We start from the raw sequence: 21,844 nt of genomic DNA, 5'->3' as shown, positions 1-21,844 counted from the left end.
AAAACTATCAGGATCCAAGTTCATGATCAAAGATGAGTGATCAGGATCAAGGTCAACCCAGTCTCACAACAGTTTGTGTCGGCATTACGAAAAGTACATTAATCTATGGGTTCATGACAGGGCATGAACATGGGGTGCTTTCCATGACGGGGCACAGAATTTGGGGTGATGGGGAGGAGGTCTGGGGAGTTATAGTTAGGGTTAGGGGAGGGTAGACACTTACGCTATGGTTATAGTTAGAGTTAGGAGAATGGGAGGATCATAAATAGCAAAATAAAAAACAGTGTTACAAAAATGGGGCGGTTTTCGTGATGGGAGCAAGAAAAAAACGTGAGACTAGGCTGCAAAGGTAGGCAGCAATGATCAAGGTTCAGGATCAAAGGAGAGGGTCAGGATTAGAGTTCTGCAGTCACAATCAGACATGAGTGATTTGGATCAGGGTCACCAATCAGTATCAAATATAAGGATAAAAGAAGAGGCACATGATTAGAACGTCTGCACTCAGAATTAAAGATTGGGATCAAAGAAGAGGATCACGATTAAAGGTCTCGAATAAGGATTAAAGTTTAATGATCAGGATCAAAGGCTGGCAATCAGAATCAAAGTTCAGGATCATAGAAGTGGATCAGGATTAAAGATCTGCAATCAGGAACAAAGTTCAGTGTTCAGCACCAAAAAACAGTCATCAAAGATGAGTGATCAGGACCAATGGTGAGCAATGGTGATCTGATGATTAAAAAAAACAAACAAAAAAAAAAAAGATGCAGTTGTATGTAAAAGTTTGGGCACCCGATGGTTTCCATTATTTTCCTTTATAAATCATTGGTTGTTTGGATCAAAAATTTCAGTTAAATATATCATATAGCAGACAAACACAGTGATATTTGAGAAGTGAAATGAAGTTTATAGGATTTACAGAAAGTGTGCAATAATTCTTTAAAAAAATTAGGCAGGTGCATAAATTTGGGCACCCCAACAGAAAAAATACATCAATATTTAGTAGATCCTCCTTTGGCAGAAATAACAGACACTAAATGCTTCCTATAGCTTCCAATGAGAGCATGGATTCTAGTTGAAGGTATTTTGGACCATTCTTCTTTACAACACATCTCCAGTTCAGTCAGGTTTGCTGATTTCCGAGCATGGACACCCACTTAAAATCACGCCACAGACTTTCAATAATATTCAGGTCTGGGGACTGAGATGGACTTTCCAGAACATTGTACTTGTTCCTCTGCATGAATGCATGTTATGTCCTAATAACTTAATTTTAGTTTCATCAGTCCACAGCACCTTATTCCAAAACGAAGCTGGCTTGTCCAAATGTGCTTTAGCATACCTCAAGCGACTCTGTATGTGGCGTGTACGCAGAAAAGGCTTCCTCTGCATTACAGCATCATACAGCATCTCCTTTTGCAAAGTGTGCTGTATAGTTGAACGATGCATAGAGACACTATCTGCAGCAAGGTCTTGTTGTAGGTTTTTGGAGCAGGTCTATGGTTGACTATGACTGTTCTCACCAGCCTTCGCTTCAAGTTATGAGATTTTTCTTGGCCTGCCACTTCAGGCCTTAACTAGTACTGTGCCTGTGGTCTTCCATTTCCTCACTATGTTCCTCACAGTGGAAACTGACAGCTGAAATCTCTGAGATAGCTTTTTGTATCCTTCCCCTAAAAACCATGATGTTAAACAATCTTTGTTTTCAGGTCATTTGAGAGTTGTTTCGAGGATCCCATGTTGCCACTCATTAGAAGAGATGCAAAGAAGGGAAACACTTGCCAGTCGCCACCTTAAATACCCTTTCTCGTGATTGGATTCACCTGTGTAAGGAAGTCAAGGGTCAATGAGCTTACCAAACCAATTTTGTGTATCAATAATTAGTTCTAAATGTATTCAAATCAATAAAATGACAAAGGTGCCCAAATTTAAGCACCTGCCTAATTTTGTTTAAATAATTATTGCACACTTTCTGTAAATATTAGAAATGTCGTTTCACTTCTCAAATGTCAGTGTGTCCTCCTTAATCAACATTTTAATGACTGTCCTTACAAGTGTGACACAGACAATTCTATTAGTGTTTAACTGTGGCGGGACTACGCATACTGAGTGCTCTTCTCGTTGATCCATGCAGGCATGCATTGGAACAATATTGCCACACTTTTACTCACTATATTTGGGAACAGTACAACAAGTAAAATGTTCTCTCTGTCATGATGTAACTCCAGCAACATTTCTTTGATATGCTTGACAATTTTTTCCACAAGCACTCAAACAAATGACATTAATTTCACGACAAAAATAACGAGTTTGTTTCAGGGCCCATCTTACAGAATAATGAGCTGATTTCTCACACAGCTTGTCCTCGCCTCCCACTTTTCTAAAACACCAGTAGCTATTACATAACTCCCCTGAGAGGTGAAAACCGGCCTGCACAGATGGTCACACAAGACGTGTTTTTTCTCCATTTACAACTTGCAGAGTGTCCTCAAGCTGTCAGTCACCAAGTCAGTCTATGCCTCTTCTACCAGTGTCCGTCGTGTGCATCCCTGCAACTTTGTGCCGTTGCTTTGCTACTGTTGCTTTCTTTAACGTGTGTCATGTCAGTGTGCCTGCCTGTTTCTGTTTGTTTTAATGCAAACGTGTTAATGTCGAGTTGTTTTGTGTGTGTCTTCTTCAGGTGACTTTACTGGTGATCTGCGCCCTGGCCTTCCTGGTTTGTCTGGTTTTCCTGGTCGTGTACAAAGTCTACCAGTATGAGCACCCGTGCTCTGACAACTTTGTTTACACGGTAAGCGGGGGTGCACGTTGTTTGTGACTCACACGTTAACATTATCACTGACTCGCTTTACTACCATCATCGCATTTTTTATGTAAAGCTTTACTTCAGTTAACCTTGGTAAACCCTTTTATATTGAGAAAAGAGCTGCAAACACAATATAATGGCAATCGCAAGACAGTTTGTTTTATAAATGACCTAAGTAGTCTATGTGGGGGAAACCAAGACAGAAACAATAAATGGACAATATAGACACCTTTCGATTCAGTAAAACCAATGGAGTAAGAGATAACTCCTCCAAGTAGGTTAAAGGTATGATTCTGCACAGGTTGACAGGTGTACAGAGGTTGATTTGATAGCAGGATTATGTGAAAATAAAAAAGAAAGAAATAATGACAGAAGTAATATATTGAAATTTTATGATAAAATTTTTGGGTGGATTTTAAAAATATAACACAATGCTAAAATATCCTCAACCATATGAGCATTGTGTTATTTAATATAACTAAAGCAAAGCCCTGGACAGAAAATCGACGTAGATTGATGTAAATATAGCATGTCGATTGTATGTGATACACATAGTTCAGAATTGCTTGGGTGTATGAAGGTCTTGGGATGAAGGTATTTTAAATAGACTGACACATTTTTTTAATGATAAACTATTGTAGGCTTCAATGATAGATACATATGGGTTTATTAAAGGTATTCATGAAAATATGTTTCATGTCACTGACATTAATGACCATGTCCTTTAGGTCAGACTTTTTTTTTCAGTAAATGGTTCTGGGAAGCATGAGCATGGCTAAACCCTTCAGCTTTTTTGGGGGGGGGGGGGGCTCTGCTGCCCCAGGCCCCCCTGCCTATTCAAGCATTTTTCTTTATTTGCCTCTCATATGCCTGGAAGCTCCTCACCATGTCATTTAGGTCCTTCAGACTTTTTTCTGTAAATGGGTCTGGGGAGCATGAGCATGGCTAAAACCCTTCAGCTTCTGTATTGGCATGGGCGCGGACACAAAATAAGTCGCAACATAAGTCACATAAATTTGATTCAGAGAAATTAATTGGCAGGAAACATGGCCCAGAATAAAGTATTCTTAATTCTGTATGTTATTTTCACACTTATTCACGCGCGAATATTCTGCCTCTGATTTAAAGAATATCGCTGATTCTTGCTTAATTTTGATGTTGCAGATGACAGAAATCTGAATGGCACACTAAGTGGACAAATTCAATCAATCAACATTTATGACTGAAACGATTAGTCGAGTAACTCGAATAATTCGGAAGTGATGTCGCCACAACCGGGTCCTCGTGGCAGATGAAGTGGATGGCACATGTGACCATTCAAAATGTCAGCGCTCATGGGTTCTTAGGGGTCCTCATGGCGGATGAGGCTGATGGCCTATTGGATTTCCTTTTTTTCCCTTCAGCCTCACTCAATGTTCAGTATAATTTGCAGTTGTTTAATTAATTATTAAGATCCTATTGTCTTACATACAATTTGTACATGTTCAGTAACGATGCAGAAACTATCTCTGTCTGTCTCTCTATATATTAAAATAGGTGTGTTATCAGGTTAAATAAACCGCGTTTTCAGTTTTAGATGTGTTTATTTGTCACAAGCTTTTACATATGAACATAAGCTTTTGAAAACAGCGGAGGTAGTGGACACTAATGTCCGCTAAATGCCTTTTAAATCACTTCAGAGGTGTTATTAGGTTCCAAAAACAGCATTTTCAGGTGTAGAAGTGTTTATGTCTCACTAGCTTTTACACAATATATGACAAAGAGGCTATATTTACACACAAACAAAACAGAGTTTGCAGCTAGCAACCAGCCTGTGATGTCACAGTGCAGCTCTACTCTGATTGGCTGTCACTGCCCGCCACTCAAAAACAAAACCGAACAGATTGAAACAGAATGTGACATTTTAACCAGTTAAAATAGTGCTTAAAATAAGTCAAGGAGAGCCATCTTTGAACTTGTCCAAGGTCTGTGTCCCAAGAATGTTTCCTGTGAATTTGAAGACCTTGGCAGTAATAGGACTGGACTTATGCTGAGTACAGACAGATGGACGGATGGACGCAAAGCCTTCACAATACCCGATGGCCATATTTGATGGCCTTGGGTTAAAACAAACAAACTAAAGGCTTTTTTTCTTTAATTGCACGATAAGTCATGTCAACACAAACCATGAACATCAAAATCAAATGAAAATCTTATGAAAATTTTGTGCCTTGTTGCAAAATGTGCCTTACAGTTTGGGGCGGAGCTTGATAAATGGGTACTAAATACCGAAATTTGTCAATTAGCGCGCCACAAAGATTTCTCTCAGCTGTTGTTTGCGACAACATCAAAATTGATCAAGAACTGGCAATATTCTTTAAATCTGAGGCAGAATTGTGTAAGTGTGAGAATAACACAGAATTAAGACTATTTTATTCAAGGCCATGCTTCCTGCCAATTTATTTCTCAGAATCAAATTTATTTGACTTTTGTTGCGATCGTCAGTGTCCCTGCCCATTTCAATAAGTATTTGCACTCTCAGACTAGTTGATTGCCTTTTGCAATTATATGGAAGATTCTAGGCAGCACAGTGGCTTAGTGGTTAGCTCTGTTGCCTCACAGTGAGAAGGTCATGGGTTCAATTCCCGTGGCCTTTCTGTGTGGAGTTTGCATGTTCTCCCCGTGTTTGCGTGGGTTTCCTCTGGGTGCTCCGGTTTCCTCCCACATCCAAAGACATGCGGGTTAGGTGGATTGGAATCTTTAAAATTGTCCTTAGGTGTGCGTGTGTATCTGTGTTTGTTTGTCTATTTGTGGCCCTGTGACAGACTGGCGTCCTGTCCTGGGTGTACTCTGCCTCACGCCCTATGACTGCTGGGATAGGCTCCAGCCCCCCGCGACCCTTAATTGGACTAAGCGGTAGAAGATGGATGGATGGATGGATGGAAGATTCTAGCAATCGGTGTAACTGGTTTAAGAAGCTACTCATTGGCCAATTGTTATAATTATGGGGCAATTAGAGAACCTGTGGCTGTATTTATGGTTTTTGGGTAGAACTAGTGCCATCTTGCATGTAACATCTGTAGAAAATCAAAACAATAAAGCCAAAGCATACAGAGTAAAATTGTGGCTGTCGGCAGGTTAAGTTCTCCCTTAAGAGCCATTGACGAAAGATTTACAGTACCATGAACAACTGTCCACCCCCCCCACCACAAAAAAGTAAATAACCCACTTTAGCATCTCAGTACATGTGATGCATGCTGGGCCAGGTCAAAGTTCACAAGGACTCAAAACACACTATAAACACAGATGTGAATTGTAAGATGTTTATAATGAGTTTTGCAAAAAATGGGACTACAAAATAGGTGGGACGTGGAAGAAAGAACTTGTGGCCCTACTTATGCACTCACACTTCAAAATGCTTCTGCTAACTAAAGAAGATGAACAGGAGCCCATTATAAAACAAATATAAGTCTTTACTGATGGTTGACAGTTGACAATTCCTGATCTATTACAACTGTCAGAACTGTTTGGGAAACAAGCATGTTCCCCCTGCATGTATGTAGATAACGAGTATCTCATATGGAAAATTAGACTTGAACGACCATGCAACACGTAGACAGACCTGTCCATTTTTAGGTTTCTTTAAAACAAAGAGTCTATATTCTGTGTCCTGGTATTATATTATACAAATAATGAATGTTTATGAGTTCAATGGTACGAATATTTCATGAGGTGAAAGCTGGAACATACCATTCAACGAGGCGAAGCTTTCACCTCATGAAATATTTGTTCCATTGAAAGAATGTAAAAACATTCATTATTTGTTTTATATAACAGCTAAAATAGATCCTTGTCATTTGATATTTTATTAATTTATAAACAACAGAAAAGGGACTTACATTTTGGTGTTCTACTGCTGCTAAAGTCCAAATTGTAATGTGTAGTCCAGTGATGCTGTGCACTAACTTCAGACTTTCAAAAAAAAAAAAAAAAAAAAAGACTTTGTGTAGTTCCTCAGTCCAGCCAAAAATCACATCAGCGTTTCATGTGAACAGGTCTTCATGCATCCAGATGGCTTTGTTTTGTGTGCGTGCGTGTTGTGCATGTGCGCACGCACTCGTGCATGCGTGATCACACACAAATGAAATAACAAGGATCCACTCAGCCATTATATAAACCGCGTATAAATATATAATAATGGTAAACAGTGCACTGAACATCATGCTATGACACGCTATGAATCATCACATCTGTGTGGTAGTATTCCGTAATATATGTTTATTTAGATATGCAACAGCTAAAAGTAAAAATAATAATTATAACTTACTAATTTATTCCACTCAGCGCGTCCTTTGGGATCTTGCAATTCAGTTGGAAAAGTTGGAGTGCAAATAGGATCTGCGGTTTTCTACTCCTGTGCTAAGCAAATTTGCTATTTCCACTTTTACAGCCCATGTGTGCCATCCACGGAATAATGTGGACCTGGCATGCTGCTTTAACACTGCTTAAAGTTGCTTATTTAACTTTAAGGGCAACATAGAAATAGATCACACACTCCGGTAATGCAACTTCTATGCTTTGTTAAAGTGGATATGTGTAAACCTTGATTGGAAGATGTGACCTGGTCACAGTGCATGCATGTTGATAATGCTGATTTGGCTATTTCTCAGGCTGTACCTGAAAAAATCCACCACAAAACTAAAGCTTGGACCAACATGGGTCCTCAAACAGTACAGATACAAAATTTCAAAATTATGACAGAATGGCTTTGTCAGAACTGAAAATTCTAAGCATATGAGGTATGTAACTTTTTGATCCTGAAAAAATGATTTAGTATAAAAAAATAAAGTTCTGAAAGTGCATATCGGAATCATCATTTTTAATGAAAAATCTTATAGAAATGAAGTACACATGCCAATTGATTTAGAGGGCCCAATCTGTACCCAGTGCAATGTACAGCACAGACCAAAGCAAGTGCTATTGCTAGCGTCTGCCTGTTGCAGTTCTCATATTCATGTCTGGTGTATATGTTGGTTAAGTCGGTAATATAATTGCACTCATCAGTGCCTCCATAGTTGTGCTGGTCTTAAAATCAGGTGTGGCCAGGTGCATTGTTTGGTAATGCCGCAGAAAGTGACTGCACCACAGACAAGCAAAAACCTAGTCTAAAGTTGAAAGCATAGTTTTCTGCTATTTATGTGAAACAGTATTCAGATATGCCTTACAAAAGTGGGTTCACAATGCTCATACACTGTTTGTTCTCACAAGGATCTACAGTAATATTGATATAAATGCACTGCATTTATATAGCGTTTTTCCATCTGCATCAGCTGCTCAAAGCGCTTTACATGTCAATACCTCACATTCACCCCGATGTGAGGCTGCTGCGATGCAAGGCACCCACGACACACTGGGAGCAATTAGGGGATTAAGGACCTTGCCCAAGGGCCCTTAGTGATTTTCCAGTCAGGCTGGGATTTGAACCGAGGATCTTCTGGTCCGAAGCCCAACGCCTTAACCACTAGACCATCATCTCCACCAAAAGCGTAGAATAGTGCTAGATGCAGTGTAGTTTAGTTTAGAGTAGTGTCTCAAATGCTGTCTAACAGCCCCATATCAATTAGCTGGTAGAAAGTAGTTGGTAGATTTAGTTAGACAGCCACGCCTGAATTGACAGGGTGTGCCAGCGTGGGAGAGCTGAGCCAAGGGTGAGTGTGGCTATACATGGGTTACCCATGTACTTACCCAGATGGTGTTCAGATCACAGGGACTTAAATGACATTGGATGAATGATTGGGCTAGGTGTAGGGTAACCAGACCTAGTTGTATCCCATACATCAATGTGCATATTTGACAAAGGTGGTAAAAGGATAGCCCCTCGGCCTTCGTCAAGAGTTCATAATGGCAAATGTGATACAAAGCAAGAAGATGACTGACTGGAGCAAATGTTGTCTTTGTCAAGACAAGAAAAATGAAGGTCTTACTTCTCCCTCAGTCGCACTATTTCACAATCCAGAACAGGATGGGTATGCAATGATTTCAACCAGTGTGCCATTGTTCAGTGAAATTGGTAAAATGCCAATTACCTTTGACCCAGCAAGGCTGGATGAAGGCAGTGGCATAGAGGCAACACTGTGAGAAAACATGGCAAAATATCAGCTGCAGAGTCATGTTTAGCAATGCAAAACTTGATCGTGTCAGAAAGCGGAGATATCTTTGCATGTTTAAGCCTTTGTGGCTTTGTGCTATCGGATGTAAGCCTGTACATACATATATATATATATATGTATGTGTGTGTGTGTGTGTGTATGCATGAATGAAAACTTGTGTCTATAATTGTTTCTTGATAATGGTTTGTTCAAGCCTCACAGGGGTGGCCAAGTTCTGTCCTTAAGAGCCACCTTCCTGACACTCTTAAGCCTGGTTCACACGACAGGATTTTAAAATTATCTTTAGGTTTCCAAAACCTGAGAGACCACACATGTAAAGATAAAAAATCATAGCTCTAACAGGTTTGGTCGTACAGTGTGTGGTGTTCAGCCACACGGTAATAACAACACCACCACACACGAACAGATTTCACACATGAACATTTACAGTTCAGACAGGAAATCTCGCAAAATCTCTCGAGATTAAACGTGACTTCAGAGTAAACAAACGGAGGTACTCTGTGGACTATTTAAAACAGAGGGAAAAACGACACAAAAAGAAAAAGAAAAGGTGTTCTTTAAAGGAGTGGATACAGCGCGACCACCGGACTTTCTGGTAAGTCAGAACAGCTGTTTTGATTTTATTTTCCACTCCGTACGTCCGTCACCTCGCTTTCTGATTGGCTGCACGTCACATTCAGCAGGCTGTGAGCTCGTTTGTTGTCGGAGGACACAACACAGATATCGGGCCAAAAAAATCCAACATGTTGAATATCCCCGATTTGCGATTGGAGCGCTCCTGACGCCCTTCCGAGCAGATCAGAGCGCTCTGAACACAACACACACGGCAGGAATATCTGAGAAGATTATCTTTGACGTCATCACGATTGTCGGGGCGTCCTTAAGATTGTCAGAAGGGGAAGATGGGGTCCGATATCGGCCTAATTATCCTGCCGTGTGAACCAGGCTTCCATCCAATCCAATGAAAGGCTCATTAAAAGTCTGCTAACGAGTCTTTCATTGGATTCAGGTGTGTTGGAGCAGGGAGACAACTAAGAGTGTCAGGAAGGTGGCTCTCGAGGACCGAACTTGGCCACCCCTGCTCGAGCACATAATTCACCAGCAAATATTTCAAAAAAGACCTTGTGACAGTGTCTGAATATGGATGTGACCCGTTGATGTCAAATTCTATTATATAGCCTTGTGGTGTTCCTCTGTAGTATTGTGGGCTTGATGTGTGATTTATCATATTAGAAGCACATTAACTGGCTTCATTTGTGCAGTCAACTGAAAATTTCACACATGTAGATGTATTAGCTTTTAAAGTATCAAACAAAACATTTGCCATTTGTAGCAGAAACTTTGGTGATAATCCTTAATTCTTTTACCAAGAAAAATGCAATGAAATGATAATTGAATATATATATATATATATATATATATATATATATATATATATATACACGAGGTCTGTCCATAAAGTATAGGTCCTTTTTATTTTTTTCAAAAACTATATGGATTTCATTCATATATTTTTACGTCAGACATGCTTGAACCCTCGTGCGCATGCGTGAGTTTTTCCACGCCTGTCGGTGACGTCATTCGCCTGTGAGCACTCCTTGTGGGAGGAGTCGTCCAGCCCCTCATCGGAATTCCTTTGTCTGAGAAGTTGCTGAGAGACTGGCGCTTTGTTTGATCAAAATTTTTTCTAAACCTGTGAGACACATCGAAGTGGACATGGTTCGAAAAATTAAGCTGGTTTGCAGTGAAAATTTTAACGGCTGATGAGAGATTTTGAGGTGATACTGTCACTTTAAGGACTTCCCACGGTGCGAGACGTCGCGCAGCGCTCTCAGGCGGCGTCATCAGCCTGTTTCAAGCTGAAAACCTCCACATTTCAGGCTCTATTGATCCAGGACGTCCTGAGAGAACAGAGAAGTTTCAGAAGAAGTCGGTTTCAGCATTTTATCCGGATATTCCACTGTTAAAGGAGATTTTTTTAATGAAAGACGTGCGGACGGGTCCGCGCGTCGGCTCGTAGCCGCCGCGATGCTCCGCCACAGGAAAAACACCTCTGTTGGAAGCCTTAAGGACAAGTTGGAACATGTCCAGCTGTTAAACAATTTCTCATATACTGACTCCACTGAAAGCCATCAAAAGCCGCCTGGATTTTACAAATGGTTATCAACACGGAGGTGTTTTTCCTGTGCCGCCGCTCCGCGCCGGCTGCGTCCCGACGCGCGGACCCGTCCGCACGTCTCTCATTAAAAAAATCTCCTTTAACAGTGGAATATCCGGATAAAATGCTGAAACCGACTTCTTCTGAAACTTCTCTGTTCTCTCACGACGTCCTGGATCAATAGAGCCTGAAATGTGGAGGTTTTCAGCTTGAAACAGGCTGATGACGCCGCCTGAGAGCGCAGCGCGACGTCTCGCACCGTGGGAAGTCCTTAAAGCGACAGTGTCACCTCAAAATCTCTCATCAGCCGTTAAAATTTTCACTGAAAACCAGCTTAATTTTTCGAACCATGTCCACTTCGATGTGTCTCACAGGTTTAGAAAAAATTTTGATCAAACAAAGCGCCAGTCTCTCAGCAACTTCTCAGACAAAGGAATTTCGACGAGGGGCTGGACGACTCCTCCCACAAGGAGTGCTCACAGGCGAATGACATCACCAACAGGCGTGGAAAAACTCACGCATGCGCACGAGGGTTCAAGCATGTCTGACGTAAAAACATATGAATGAAATCCATATAGTTTTTGAAAAAAATAAAAAGGACCTATACTTTATGGACAGCCCTCGTGTATATATATATATATATATATATATATATATATATATTCAATATCTGTGGAGTATACTCAAATCTTCAGATATCGGTACAAATGGCGGCCATCTTGAAATTGTGCATGGACAACCGGACTTTTTTTTTTTTTAGAAAGGGTTGTAGTGAGCACCTGTGTAAAATTTGGTGCTTGCATCACTAACTGAAGCGTATTTCTACTTGCCTGCTACACTATCACTCAAATTAATCTCAAGTAAAAACAATTTTTTTTTTAATAAAAGTAAAAACACAAAACTTTAATAATTGGTTTGGCTCATACTTTTGATAACAGTGGTCCCTTCTATTGTGGTTCCTCTGATGTGCAATGAGTCCTATCCTGGAGTGGCAGATTCTGGGACATCTATCGCAGGGGAAAGTCTCTCCAGGACCGGCTGGAGGTTGCTGCTGCCACTCCTTTCATCTCTTCCTTTCTGTCCTGTTGGGTCTGGAGGTGTTGTGCTCTTTGATGTATGGCATGCCTCCAAGTGGTGCAGTCAGCTGCCAAGGTCTCAAGTTGGGCTGTTGGGGGCGGGGGCGTCAGGTGCATCTGGAATCTACAGAGAGTGCCCTCTATGTGATGGCAGAACCTCTTCTTTGGGCTCCCAAATGGTCGCATTCCATGTGCTCAGATCATATGTGAACAGCAAACTGAAGATTGACAGACCCCAAATACACTTTGCTATGCACTTTAGACCAGTGGTTCCCAACCCTGGTCCTCAAGGATCCCCTCACCTACACATTTGCTATCTCTCCCTGCTTTGCCAAATGCTAATTAGTTCAGGTGTGCTCTCTCAAACAAGAGCTGACAGACGTGAATGAGTTAATAAGCTCTCGGCAGAGCAGGAAAAGATGGAAAATGTGCAGGTCAGGGGTCCCAGAGGAGCAGGGTTGGGAACCACTGCTTTAGACTATGTGGTGTCATTTATCAAGATGGGGTCCATACTGTTTAGTTCTCAAGACCAGGCACCTAAGTGGCTCTACTCTACTCTTTTCTACTCTTCTATTTTACGCTTCCTATTTAGATATACCTTAGTTTACTAGCATAGTTCCACCTTAGAATTGGAATATATAAGATATACCTTACTGAATTTTCATAAAATATGAGGTGCTGAGGAAAACCAAATTTGAAGCCAAAATGTATCTAAACATATGGCTTCACCTTTAGCCTCATGCAACTCATTTCTTAATATGAGGTCTATTAGAAAAGTATCCGACCTTATTATTTTTTTCAAAAACCATATCGATTTGAATCACGTGTGATTGCGTCAGACAAGCTTGAACCCTCGTGTGCATGCGTGAGTTTTTCCACGCCTGTCGGTTGCGTCATTCGCCTGTGAGCAGGCTTTGAGTGAGGAGTGGTCCACCCCCTCGGCGGATTTTCATTGTCAGGAAATGGCGGAATGATTTGGGCTTTTTTTCCATCAGAATTTTTTCATAAACTGTTAGAGACTGGCAGCTGGAAACCATTTGAAAAATTTATCTGGCTTTTGGTGAAAATTTTACGGGCTTCACAGACAATAAGGACTGTTACTACAGCTTTAAGAACGCTCGGCGTGCCGCGCTCCGTGCCGCCATCAAGAGCCACAAACCACCGGATCATTTGGAGCCGGGACCGTCGTGTGCCTTTCTCTGGTTATCACAAGAGCTGGACATCAACCATTTTCCGGCAGATTTCACTTTTAACAAGAGATTTTGTCATGGAAAGCCGAGCGGAGGCTTTGCGCGTCACGACCGATATGCTGATAGAGACAAAACCACCTCCGTTTTGGTCTCACAGGATGGCTTTGAGATGGCGTTCAGACAGCTGTCGGTGGTTTTTCCATCGAGTGATTATCCGAGAAATTGTGGATGTGGCTGGACATGCCAGAACATGTCCCATGAGGCTTCATCACGGCGTTGCTGTGCGCCATGCGGCACCGCCGCGACGCGCGAAGCCTCCGCTCCTCTTTCCATGACAAAAACTCCTGTAACAGTGGAATGTGCCATTCATTTCCAAACTGGACGCTGTGTTTTATCCGGGACATCGTCTGACTAGCACAGGAATTGTGAAAAGACATGGACATCAGCACTTTTTCGGCACACTGAGACAAAGCAGATGCCGCATGCCGCAAAGCAGCGCCGTGATGAAGCCTCACGGGACATGTTCTGGCATGTCCAGGCACATCCACAATTTCTCGGATAATCACTCGATGGAAAAACCACCGACAGCTGTCTGAACGCCATCTCAAAGCCGTCCTGTGAGACCAAAACGGAGGTGGTTTTGTCTCGCTCCATCAGCAAATCGGTCGTGACGCGCGAAGCCTTCGCTCGGCTTTCCATGACAAAATCTCTTGTTAAAAGTGAAATCTGCCGGAAAATGGTTGATGTCCAGCTCTTGTGATAACCGGAGATAGTGCACACGACGGTCCCGGCTCCACAGAGCCATCCGTTTAGAAATGATCCGGTGGTTTGTGGCTCTCGATGGCGGCACGGAGCGCGGCGCGCCGAGCGTCCTTAAAGCTGTAGTAACAGTCCTTATTCTCTGTGAAGCCCGTAAAATTTTCACCGAAAGCCAGATAAATTTTTCGAATGGTTTCCAGGTGCCATTCTCTAACAGTTTCTGAAAAAATTCTGATGGAAAAAAAAGCCCAAATCATTCCGCCATTTCCTGACAATGAAAATCCGCCGAGGGGGCTGGACCACTCCTCACTCAAAGCCTGCTCACAGGCAATGACGCAACCGACAGCCGTGGAAAAACTCACGCATGCGCACGAGGGTTCAAGCTTGTCTGACGCAATCACACGTGATTCAAATCCATATGTTTTTTGAAAAAAATAATAAGGTTGGATACTTTTCTAATAGATCTCGTATTTATGTGTGTTTAACATTTCCTACATTTATAAACTATCAGTGTCCACGGCTTTTTGATGAAAATCATTTTTGTCCAATTCTGGAAAAAAAAAGTGTTGAAATGTGAACAAAGAATTAAACTAATTTATTTGTTATCTCTCTTGGGAGCAGCAGGGTCGTTGCATGCCGACTGGGGTGTATGGTAGTTACCCCCCTCAGGGCCCTGACAGCCGCGGGCGCCTCTTTACCCTCATCAACCATTACAACATAGCCAAGCAGACCATCACTAGGTCAGTATCGCCATGGATGACCATCATGTCTGAGGAGAAGGTCACCCAGCAGGAGACGGAGACAGCCCAGAAGCTGGCTTAATCAACTTGAGATCCAAAGGTGTTCTCACCTGCTGCAGAAGAATAATGTGGTTGTGCCATTCAAGCAAACCTCAGAGTCCCTGAGGCTTAGGCTTTACTTTGAGGTCAATTAAACAACTCCTACCCGAGGTGCTACGCTGCCTTGTTGATGTAGTTTGGTCACCTAACGTGCGCTGTAGCAGGAAATTCCTCAAAATGTTCCATCAAAGCGAGGGTCACGGTGGACAGATTTGGTGTTTGTTTGAATTGCACATTGTGTTGTTATTTATTTACACTTCAAAACAGAATGGCAAACATGTAAAAGAAGCCACAGAAACACACACTGTATGTACACGTATGTAAGAGAACTCATTTTCATACGCTGTTATATGACTGTGAACCATCATGTCTGCGTTGCCTGCACATGCACGCACGACTCTAATAGCAGTTTGCTTTGAGTGCGTTTCAGTACATTAATGACTGATGGTGCATGTAAGACTCACTGACATGCACAAGGTGAATATTTTCTTATGACACGACATAAAGCTTGCAGCATATTTACCATTGAGGTCATCTGCGTCAAAAATATTTTGCTGTTACTGTGAATAACTGAGGCTCTACTTGGACAACACATTTGAACCAGCGGGGAAAAAAAAATTAAAAAGTACAATTGATGTGTTGTTTAGACTGAGCACATACAGCTCTCTGCACATTGTGCTGCTGTTGTTTTTAGTATTTTGTGCATCTTTCTTCCACCCACCAGCTTTCATGATTACGTCCATTATCAGTTTGAACTCTTTGTGAACATCACATTTTACATTATAGTCTACATCAAGCTTAAGTAATGATTAGTATTCATATCTTTTTATGCTATATTGAATGTTTTTTGCATTGCTAGTGAAGACGCTGTATTGTGCAAAGCTTTACATTGATTGTCACCATTGACGGCCACTGATACTAGACTTAGGTTGATGTAGTGGAACAATCTGACAGTAGTTGCTTGTCCTGTTGCTTTGTTCCCCTGTATTTGTCATTTAAATTTAAATGACCACAAATGATGCATCTTTTTTCAAACAATGTAATGATTTCCATTGAAGTGCATTTGCTATATGAAATGTTAAATGAAAAACTGAAATAAAGTGCCCACATTTCACATCAACATGTTAGTGGAGTCCATTCAAGGACACTGGCTGCCTGGTGTCCTGCTTTGCTGCACTGGGATACCTGTTCCCCCACTAGCATCACAGCATTAAATGCTGCACTCACGGAATCTTGCTACTCCTCATGGGGTAATACTTGAGACGTAGATGTTTTAGATGGGGGAACAAAGGGCGCGAGCTGAGTCTGCTAGCTGCAGCATGGCCCCTGCATGCCTGCACTCCGCTGATCCCATGGACAAAATATCCATCAATAACTACACTCAGTAGGGGAAACCGGGGCACGGTGAATCACGGGGCAGACTGAATCAGTAGCTATATCTGCAAAACTACATATATATTTGCAGCAGTTATGCCATATTTTTATGCATAGACACCCCCCGCCCTTATAAATTAGTGTTTGTTTTTGGATACATTGAGGGTAAAACTACGTGTTAAATGAAGTCAGTTTTTTCCTATCAAAAGTAAATTTTGTGGATGTCAGTGTCTTTGTTTATTTCTCACAACAGAGGAAAGGTGGCCCAAAAAATTATTAGTTAGAAGACTACCCCGTCCAACTGATGAGCATGTGTTATGTCTTTTCCAGACTATCAGCTATTTGATAACATGACTTGTGTCACGTGCACCCGGGGCACAGTGAATCGGGGCCCAGGGAATCAGTCTAGAAAGTGATTTACTAAGCCCCAGTATCGAGTGGATCACAAATATTAATTGTTGAGGCTTATACATTTATTTTTCCATGAATTATTTCCAGAGGTGTCAAGTAACGAAGTACAAATACTTCGTTACTGTACTTAAGTACACTTTTTAGGTATCTATACTTTACTCCATTACTTATTTTTCTGCCTACTTCTGACTTCTACTCATTACATTTTCACACAAGTATCTGTACTTTCTATTCCTTACATTTTTAAAACAAACAGCCTCGTTACTTTTGGCTTCAGTTTAATGTTTATATATATATATTTCACGTCATGTGCGCCTGTAATCAACTTTTCTGCAGCGCGGCTTTGCTGTGAACCGTGAACCAATCGAAGCAGTAGTTTGCAGATTGAAGCAATGCTACGACCATTGCTTCGTTTATTCTTTCTTTCTTTCGCTTAATTTTCCCCCGCTAAAACCCTAAATAGCATACTTATGTGCGTATTATTTACCTTTTCTATGTTAAACTGACCTGTTATGGTCTTCTGAAACAGTTGATGGATGTATTTTATAACTTAAAAACGGGAGCGATGCTAACGCGTTAGCATGTCTATGGCATTTTCAATGTTAAAACTTAGCATTATGCAGTTGCAGCTCTCATCACGTTCGAGTGTATTTGTTTTCAAATTGTAATATTTCTTAAATTTATTTTTGTTTATATATTAATAATCTAATGATTATTATATACAATTCTAGAGAAAGAGGCAAAAAGAACCTGAATAGAAACACAACAGAAAATATAAAAGCAATGAACATACGTAAATAAATACATAAAGAAATGAGTGTTTCCTGTGAACACCTAGTGACTCTTACACCTCCACTTCATCCCTGTCTTATTTAATGAGTTTGTTTCGGTCAAACCATATTTTCATTGTGTTAATTTCTTCAGTGATTTCCTCCAGAACTATCTGCCAAACTAGAAAACTGCTACATCCTAGTAAGAGCAGAATACTACTGGAATGAATTTGAATAAGGAAAGTTGTGTTTTTTTTTTTGTTTTGTTTTTTTCCCCCTTCACTAAATGGATGCTGCACTCACTGCAGTTTATTGTCTGGAATAGTCCCAGATTGCATTTCAGAGCTTCTAGAATTGAAACATTTTCGTGCAGGTGGTGTTGGGGGGTAATTTTGGGTTTTGGGTCTTGGGCCACATGTAGAACGAATCAGTTTTTAAATTAAGCTTTCAATTCATATAGTGGCATCTACCTTTTTTTTTTTAAAGGTTACTTTATACTTTTATACTTTAAGTAGGTTTTGGAGCACATACTTTTTCACTTTTACTTGAGTAAAGAGGTCAAGTTGATACTTCAACTTTTACCAGAGTGTTTTTAAACTGCAGTATCTATACTTCTACTTAAGTAACAAATGTGTGTACTTTTGACACCACTGATTATTTCTATCATTTGTGTATACAACCCCTGGCAAAAATTATGGAATCACCGGCCTCAGAGGATGTTCATTCAGTTGTTTAATTTTGTAGAAAAAAAGCAGATCACAGACATGACACAAAACTAAAGTCATTTCAAATGGCAATTTTCTGGCTTTAAGAAACACTATAAGAAATCAAGAAAAAAGATTGTGGCAGTCAGTAACGGTTACTTTTTTAGACCAAGCAGAGGAAAAAAATATGGAATCACTCAATTCTGAGGAAAAAATTATGGAATCACCCTGTACATTTTCATCCCCCAAATTAACACCTGCATCAAATCAGATCTGCTCATTGACATTGACCCTGTGCCATGACATTGACCCTATGTGTCTTTTTGCAAGGAATGTTTTTGCAGTTTTTGCTCTATGGCAAGATGCATTATCATCTTGAAAAATGATTTCATCATCCCCAAACATCCTTTCAATTGTCCAAAATATCAACATAAACTTGTGCATTTATTGATGTAATGACAGCCATCTCCCCAGTGCCTTTACCTGACATGCAGCCCCATATCATCAATGACTGTGGAAATTTACATGTTCTCTTCAGGCAGTCATCTTTATAAATCTCATTGGAACGGCACCAAACAAAAGTTCCAGCATCATCACCTTGCCCAATGCAGATTTGCGATTCATCACTGAATATGACTTTCATCCAGTCATCCACAGTCCACAATTGCTTTTCCTTAGCCCATTGTAACCTTGTTTTTTCTGTTTAGGTGTTAATGATGCCTTTCGTTTAGCTTTTCTGTATGTAAATCCCATTTCCTTTAGGCAGTTTCTTACAGTTCGGTCACAGACGTTGACTCCAGTTTTCTCCCATTCGTTCCTCATTTGTTTTGTTGTACATTTTTCGATTTTTGAGACATATTGCTTTAAGTTTTCTGTCTTGACGCTTTGTCTTCCTTGGTCTACCAATATGTTTGTCTTTAACAACCTTCCCATGTTGTTTGTATTTGGTCCAGAGTTTAGACACAGCTGACTGTGAACAACCAACATCTTTTGCAACATTGCGTGATGATTTACTCTCTTTTAAGAGTTTGATAATCCTCTCCTTTGTTTCAATTGACATCTCTCGTGTTGGAGCCATGATTCATGTCAGTCCACTTGGTGCAACAGCTCTCCAAGGTGTGTTCACTCCTTTTTAGATGCAGACTAACAAGCAGATCTGATATGATGCAGGTGTTAGTTTTGGGGATGAAAATTTACAGAGTGATTCCATATTTTTTCCTCTGCTTGGTCTAAAAAAGTAACCGTTACTGACTGCCACAATCTTTTTTTCTTGATTTCTTATAATGTTTCTTAAAGCCAGAAAGTTGCCATTTGAAATGACTTTAGTTTTGTGTCATGTCTGTGATCTGCTTTTTTTCTACAAAATTAAACAACTGAATGAACATCCTCCGAGGCTGGTGATTCCATAATTTTTGCCAGGGGTTGTATAAACAACTGTTTTCATGTTTGAACAGAAATTATGACAGTTGTATTTATAATAGTTTCTAAAGAACTTATGTCACTGTATAAGACACTCACACATTACGTAGCTGGTTTGCTGGATTATAGTTTGTATATGCATCAGCACATATTTAATACTTTTGAAGAAATATTTATAATCACGTGTTTTTTCATTATATTCTAAGTTGATTCACTGTGCCCCGTGAATTAGTGTCCGAAGCACAGTGAATCAAAACTTTTAAAATCGATTTTAAACACCTGTAAATTACACTTGGGGAGACATAAATAACACAGACTTATAAACAATAACTTGCTGTATTAAATCCACAATAGAATGAACTAAACCTATGCATAATGTTTATGATGCCATAAAACATTTTTGATCCACTGTGCCCCGGCTTCCCCTATATAACGCAAAAGCTTTGGGATGGTTGCTGCAGGTTCAGCGGTGCCTGCGGTCAAAGGCTGTAGGGGCGGGGCTCTACTCCAACACATGACCGGGTATTGGAGGAATAAGGGGGTGGGACCACAGATATTTGGACAAATGTCTGAGGGGTCTCTGGCTAAGGCTTTCGGGAATCAAGGCTTTGAATTTATTACGCTCCACATGAAGGCTTGCCATAAGTGTGTCCCCAGTTAATAGGTGGCATCTTCAAGGAGTTTCACATTTTTCATTTTTCAACAAGCTCTATTTTTAAATGTTTCAAGTTAATCGGCTAATTAATGGCATTGGAGGTATGGAGCTAAATCAAGGCCAAAAGTTTTGTAATCTGAAAATAAAAAAAGATTGAAAAAATAAATTTTGAAACTGAAAATTAAAGTTTTATAATCTGAAAATAAAAAAAGATTGAAAAAATAAATTTTGAAACTGAAAATTCAATGTTTGCTCTTGAATTTTATAATCATTTAAAAAGTATTATCAAAATAAAAATAAGTGTAAGATATATATTTTTCAGTTTAAATAAATTTTTGATTCAGCTCTAATTTTTTTGATCAAATAATTTATTTTCATTCATATTTCTTTTTTTCACCTTCAGATCTTTTTTCACTTTCAGATCTTATTTTTTCAGTTTCAAACTTTTGGCCCTGTTCTGGCGTGGCTTCGATTGAGAGGCGCATGGAATTGTGAGTGACAGGAGAGCAATCAGTCCTCACATGATGTTGCTTTCAGGAAACGTGGGTACTTTTATAGATAATGATTTAACACTTTCTCTCCACTGTATTGTCTTGATACTTGTAAATAAAGTGATGCTAAAGATCTATTACAAGTAATTCTAGACCACTCTTGGTCATTTTTGATGTTTAAAAACTGGAAAATATGCTATATTGTAAAGTTTAACACCTATACCTAAAAAAACGATGTGTCCCAAATCCACACAAGACCGTGAACGCAGCATAGCCGCATGAAAATGAGGCAGGTCACTCATTTGCTTTTTAAATGATTCTAACATTCAAGAACAAACATTGAATTTTCAGTTTCAAAATTTATTTTTTCAATCTTTTTTATTTTCAGATTACAAAACTTTTGGCTTTGATTTAGCTCCATATGGATGGAGCTATAAGAAACACTTGGGTAAAGTGCTTCTTGTAAGTGTTTGGTAGCCCATTCTGCAAGACCCATTCCCTCCCTGGCAGTCGACTTGCAATCACTCAGTGTACAGCAGGGCTTGCCAGTGCCTAAGAGAGTTAGAGTTTAGTTACATTTAGTGAACATTGAGGGAAACCATCATCATGCTTTTAATGACATTTTCACCTATTCAGTGATGACAAGGAGCAGTTTACTCCAAATGTTTCTTATTACCAATAACACTGGCAGTAACATTACATTGGCAATAATAAAGTCAAATAAAAATTAATTAGCTGGTTAGCCTGCGGTAATGTTTGTGTTCTAAATAAATAATACATGGATTCAATTCTTTTTTGTCCCAAGTGAAATGATGACCTCCAAACCATCCAAAAACAGAGCCTAGGTTGATGTTGAACTTCTACTTCAATGTCATGAAACGAGGAAGAAGCATATTCCAGAATATCGTGGAGATTTACTTGAATGTGAATGGTGTTATTATGATTAATACTGTGATACAGTCCTAAAAAGAAAAGAAAGCAAAATATTCTCATGATTTCATAGTGAAATATGACATTTCATTGACAGAAGCAAGTAGTGATTGTTG

At 40.0% G+C, this 21,844-nt stretch overlaps 1 protein-coding gene across 1 annotated transcript in view; it reads left to right on the top strand.

Annotated features, from left to right (window-relative positions):
- LOC117507231 (neuronal vesicle trafficking-associated protein 1-like) overlaps nucleotides 1-16,092 on the top strand; it is a 33,178-nt gene extending 17,086 nt beyond the window's left edge. Inside the window, exons 5-6 of the mRNA XM_034167055.1 lie at nucleotides 2,678-2,788; nucleotides 14,757-16,092. Coding sequence (XP_034022946.1) covers nucleotides 2,678-2,788; nucleotides 14,757-14,957 — 312 coding nt within the window. The 3' untranslated portion in view covers nucleotides 14,958-16,092. The remainder of the gene's footprint in view (nucleotides 1-2,677; nucleotides 2,789-14,756) is intronic.
- The last annotated feature ends 5,752 nt before the right edge of the window (nucleotides 16,093-21,844 follow it).

The sequence above is a fragment of the Thalassophryne amazonica genome, chromosome 3, assembly GCF_902500255.1.
Source record: "Thalassophryne amazonica chromosome 3, fThaAma1.1, whole genome shotgun sequence".
NCBI classification, from domain to species: domain Eukaryota; kingdom Metazoa; phylum Chordata; class Actinopteri; order Batrachoidiformes; family Batrachoididae; genus Thalassophryne; species Thalassophryne amazonica.
The sequence above is the reverse complement of the archived record's forward strand: the minus strand, read 5'-3'. Positions and strand labels throughout refer to the sequence as shown.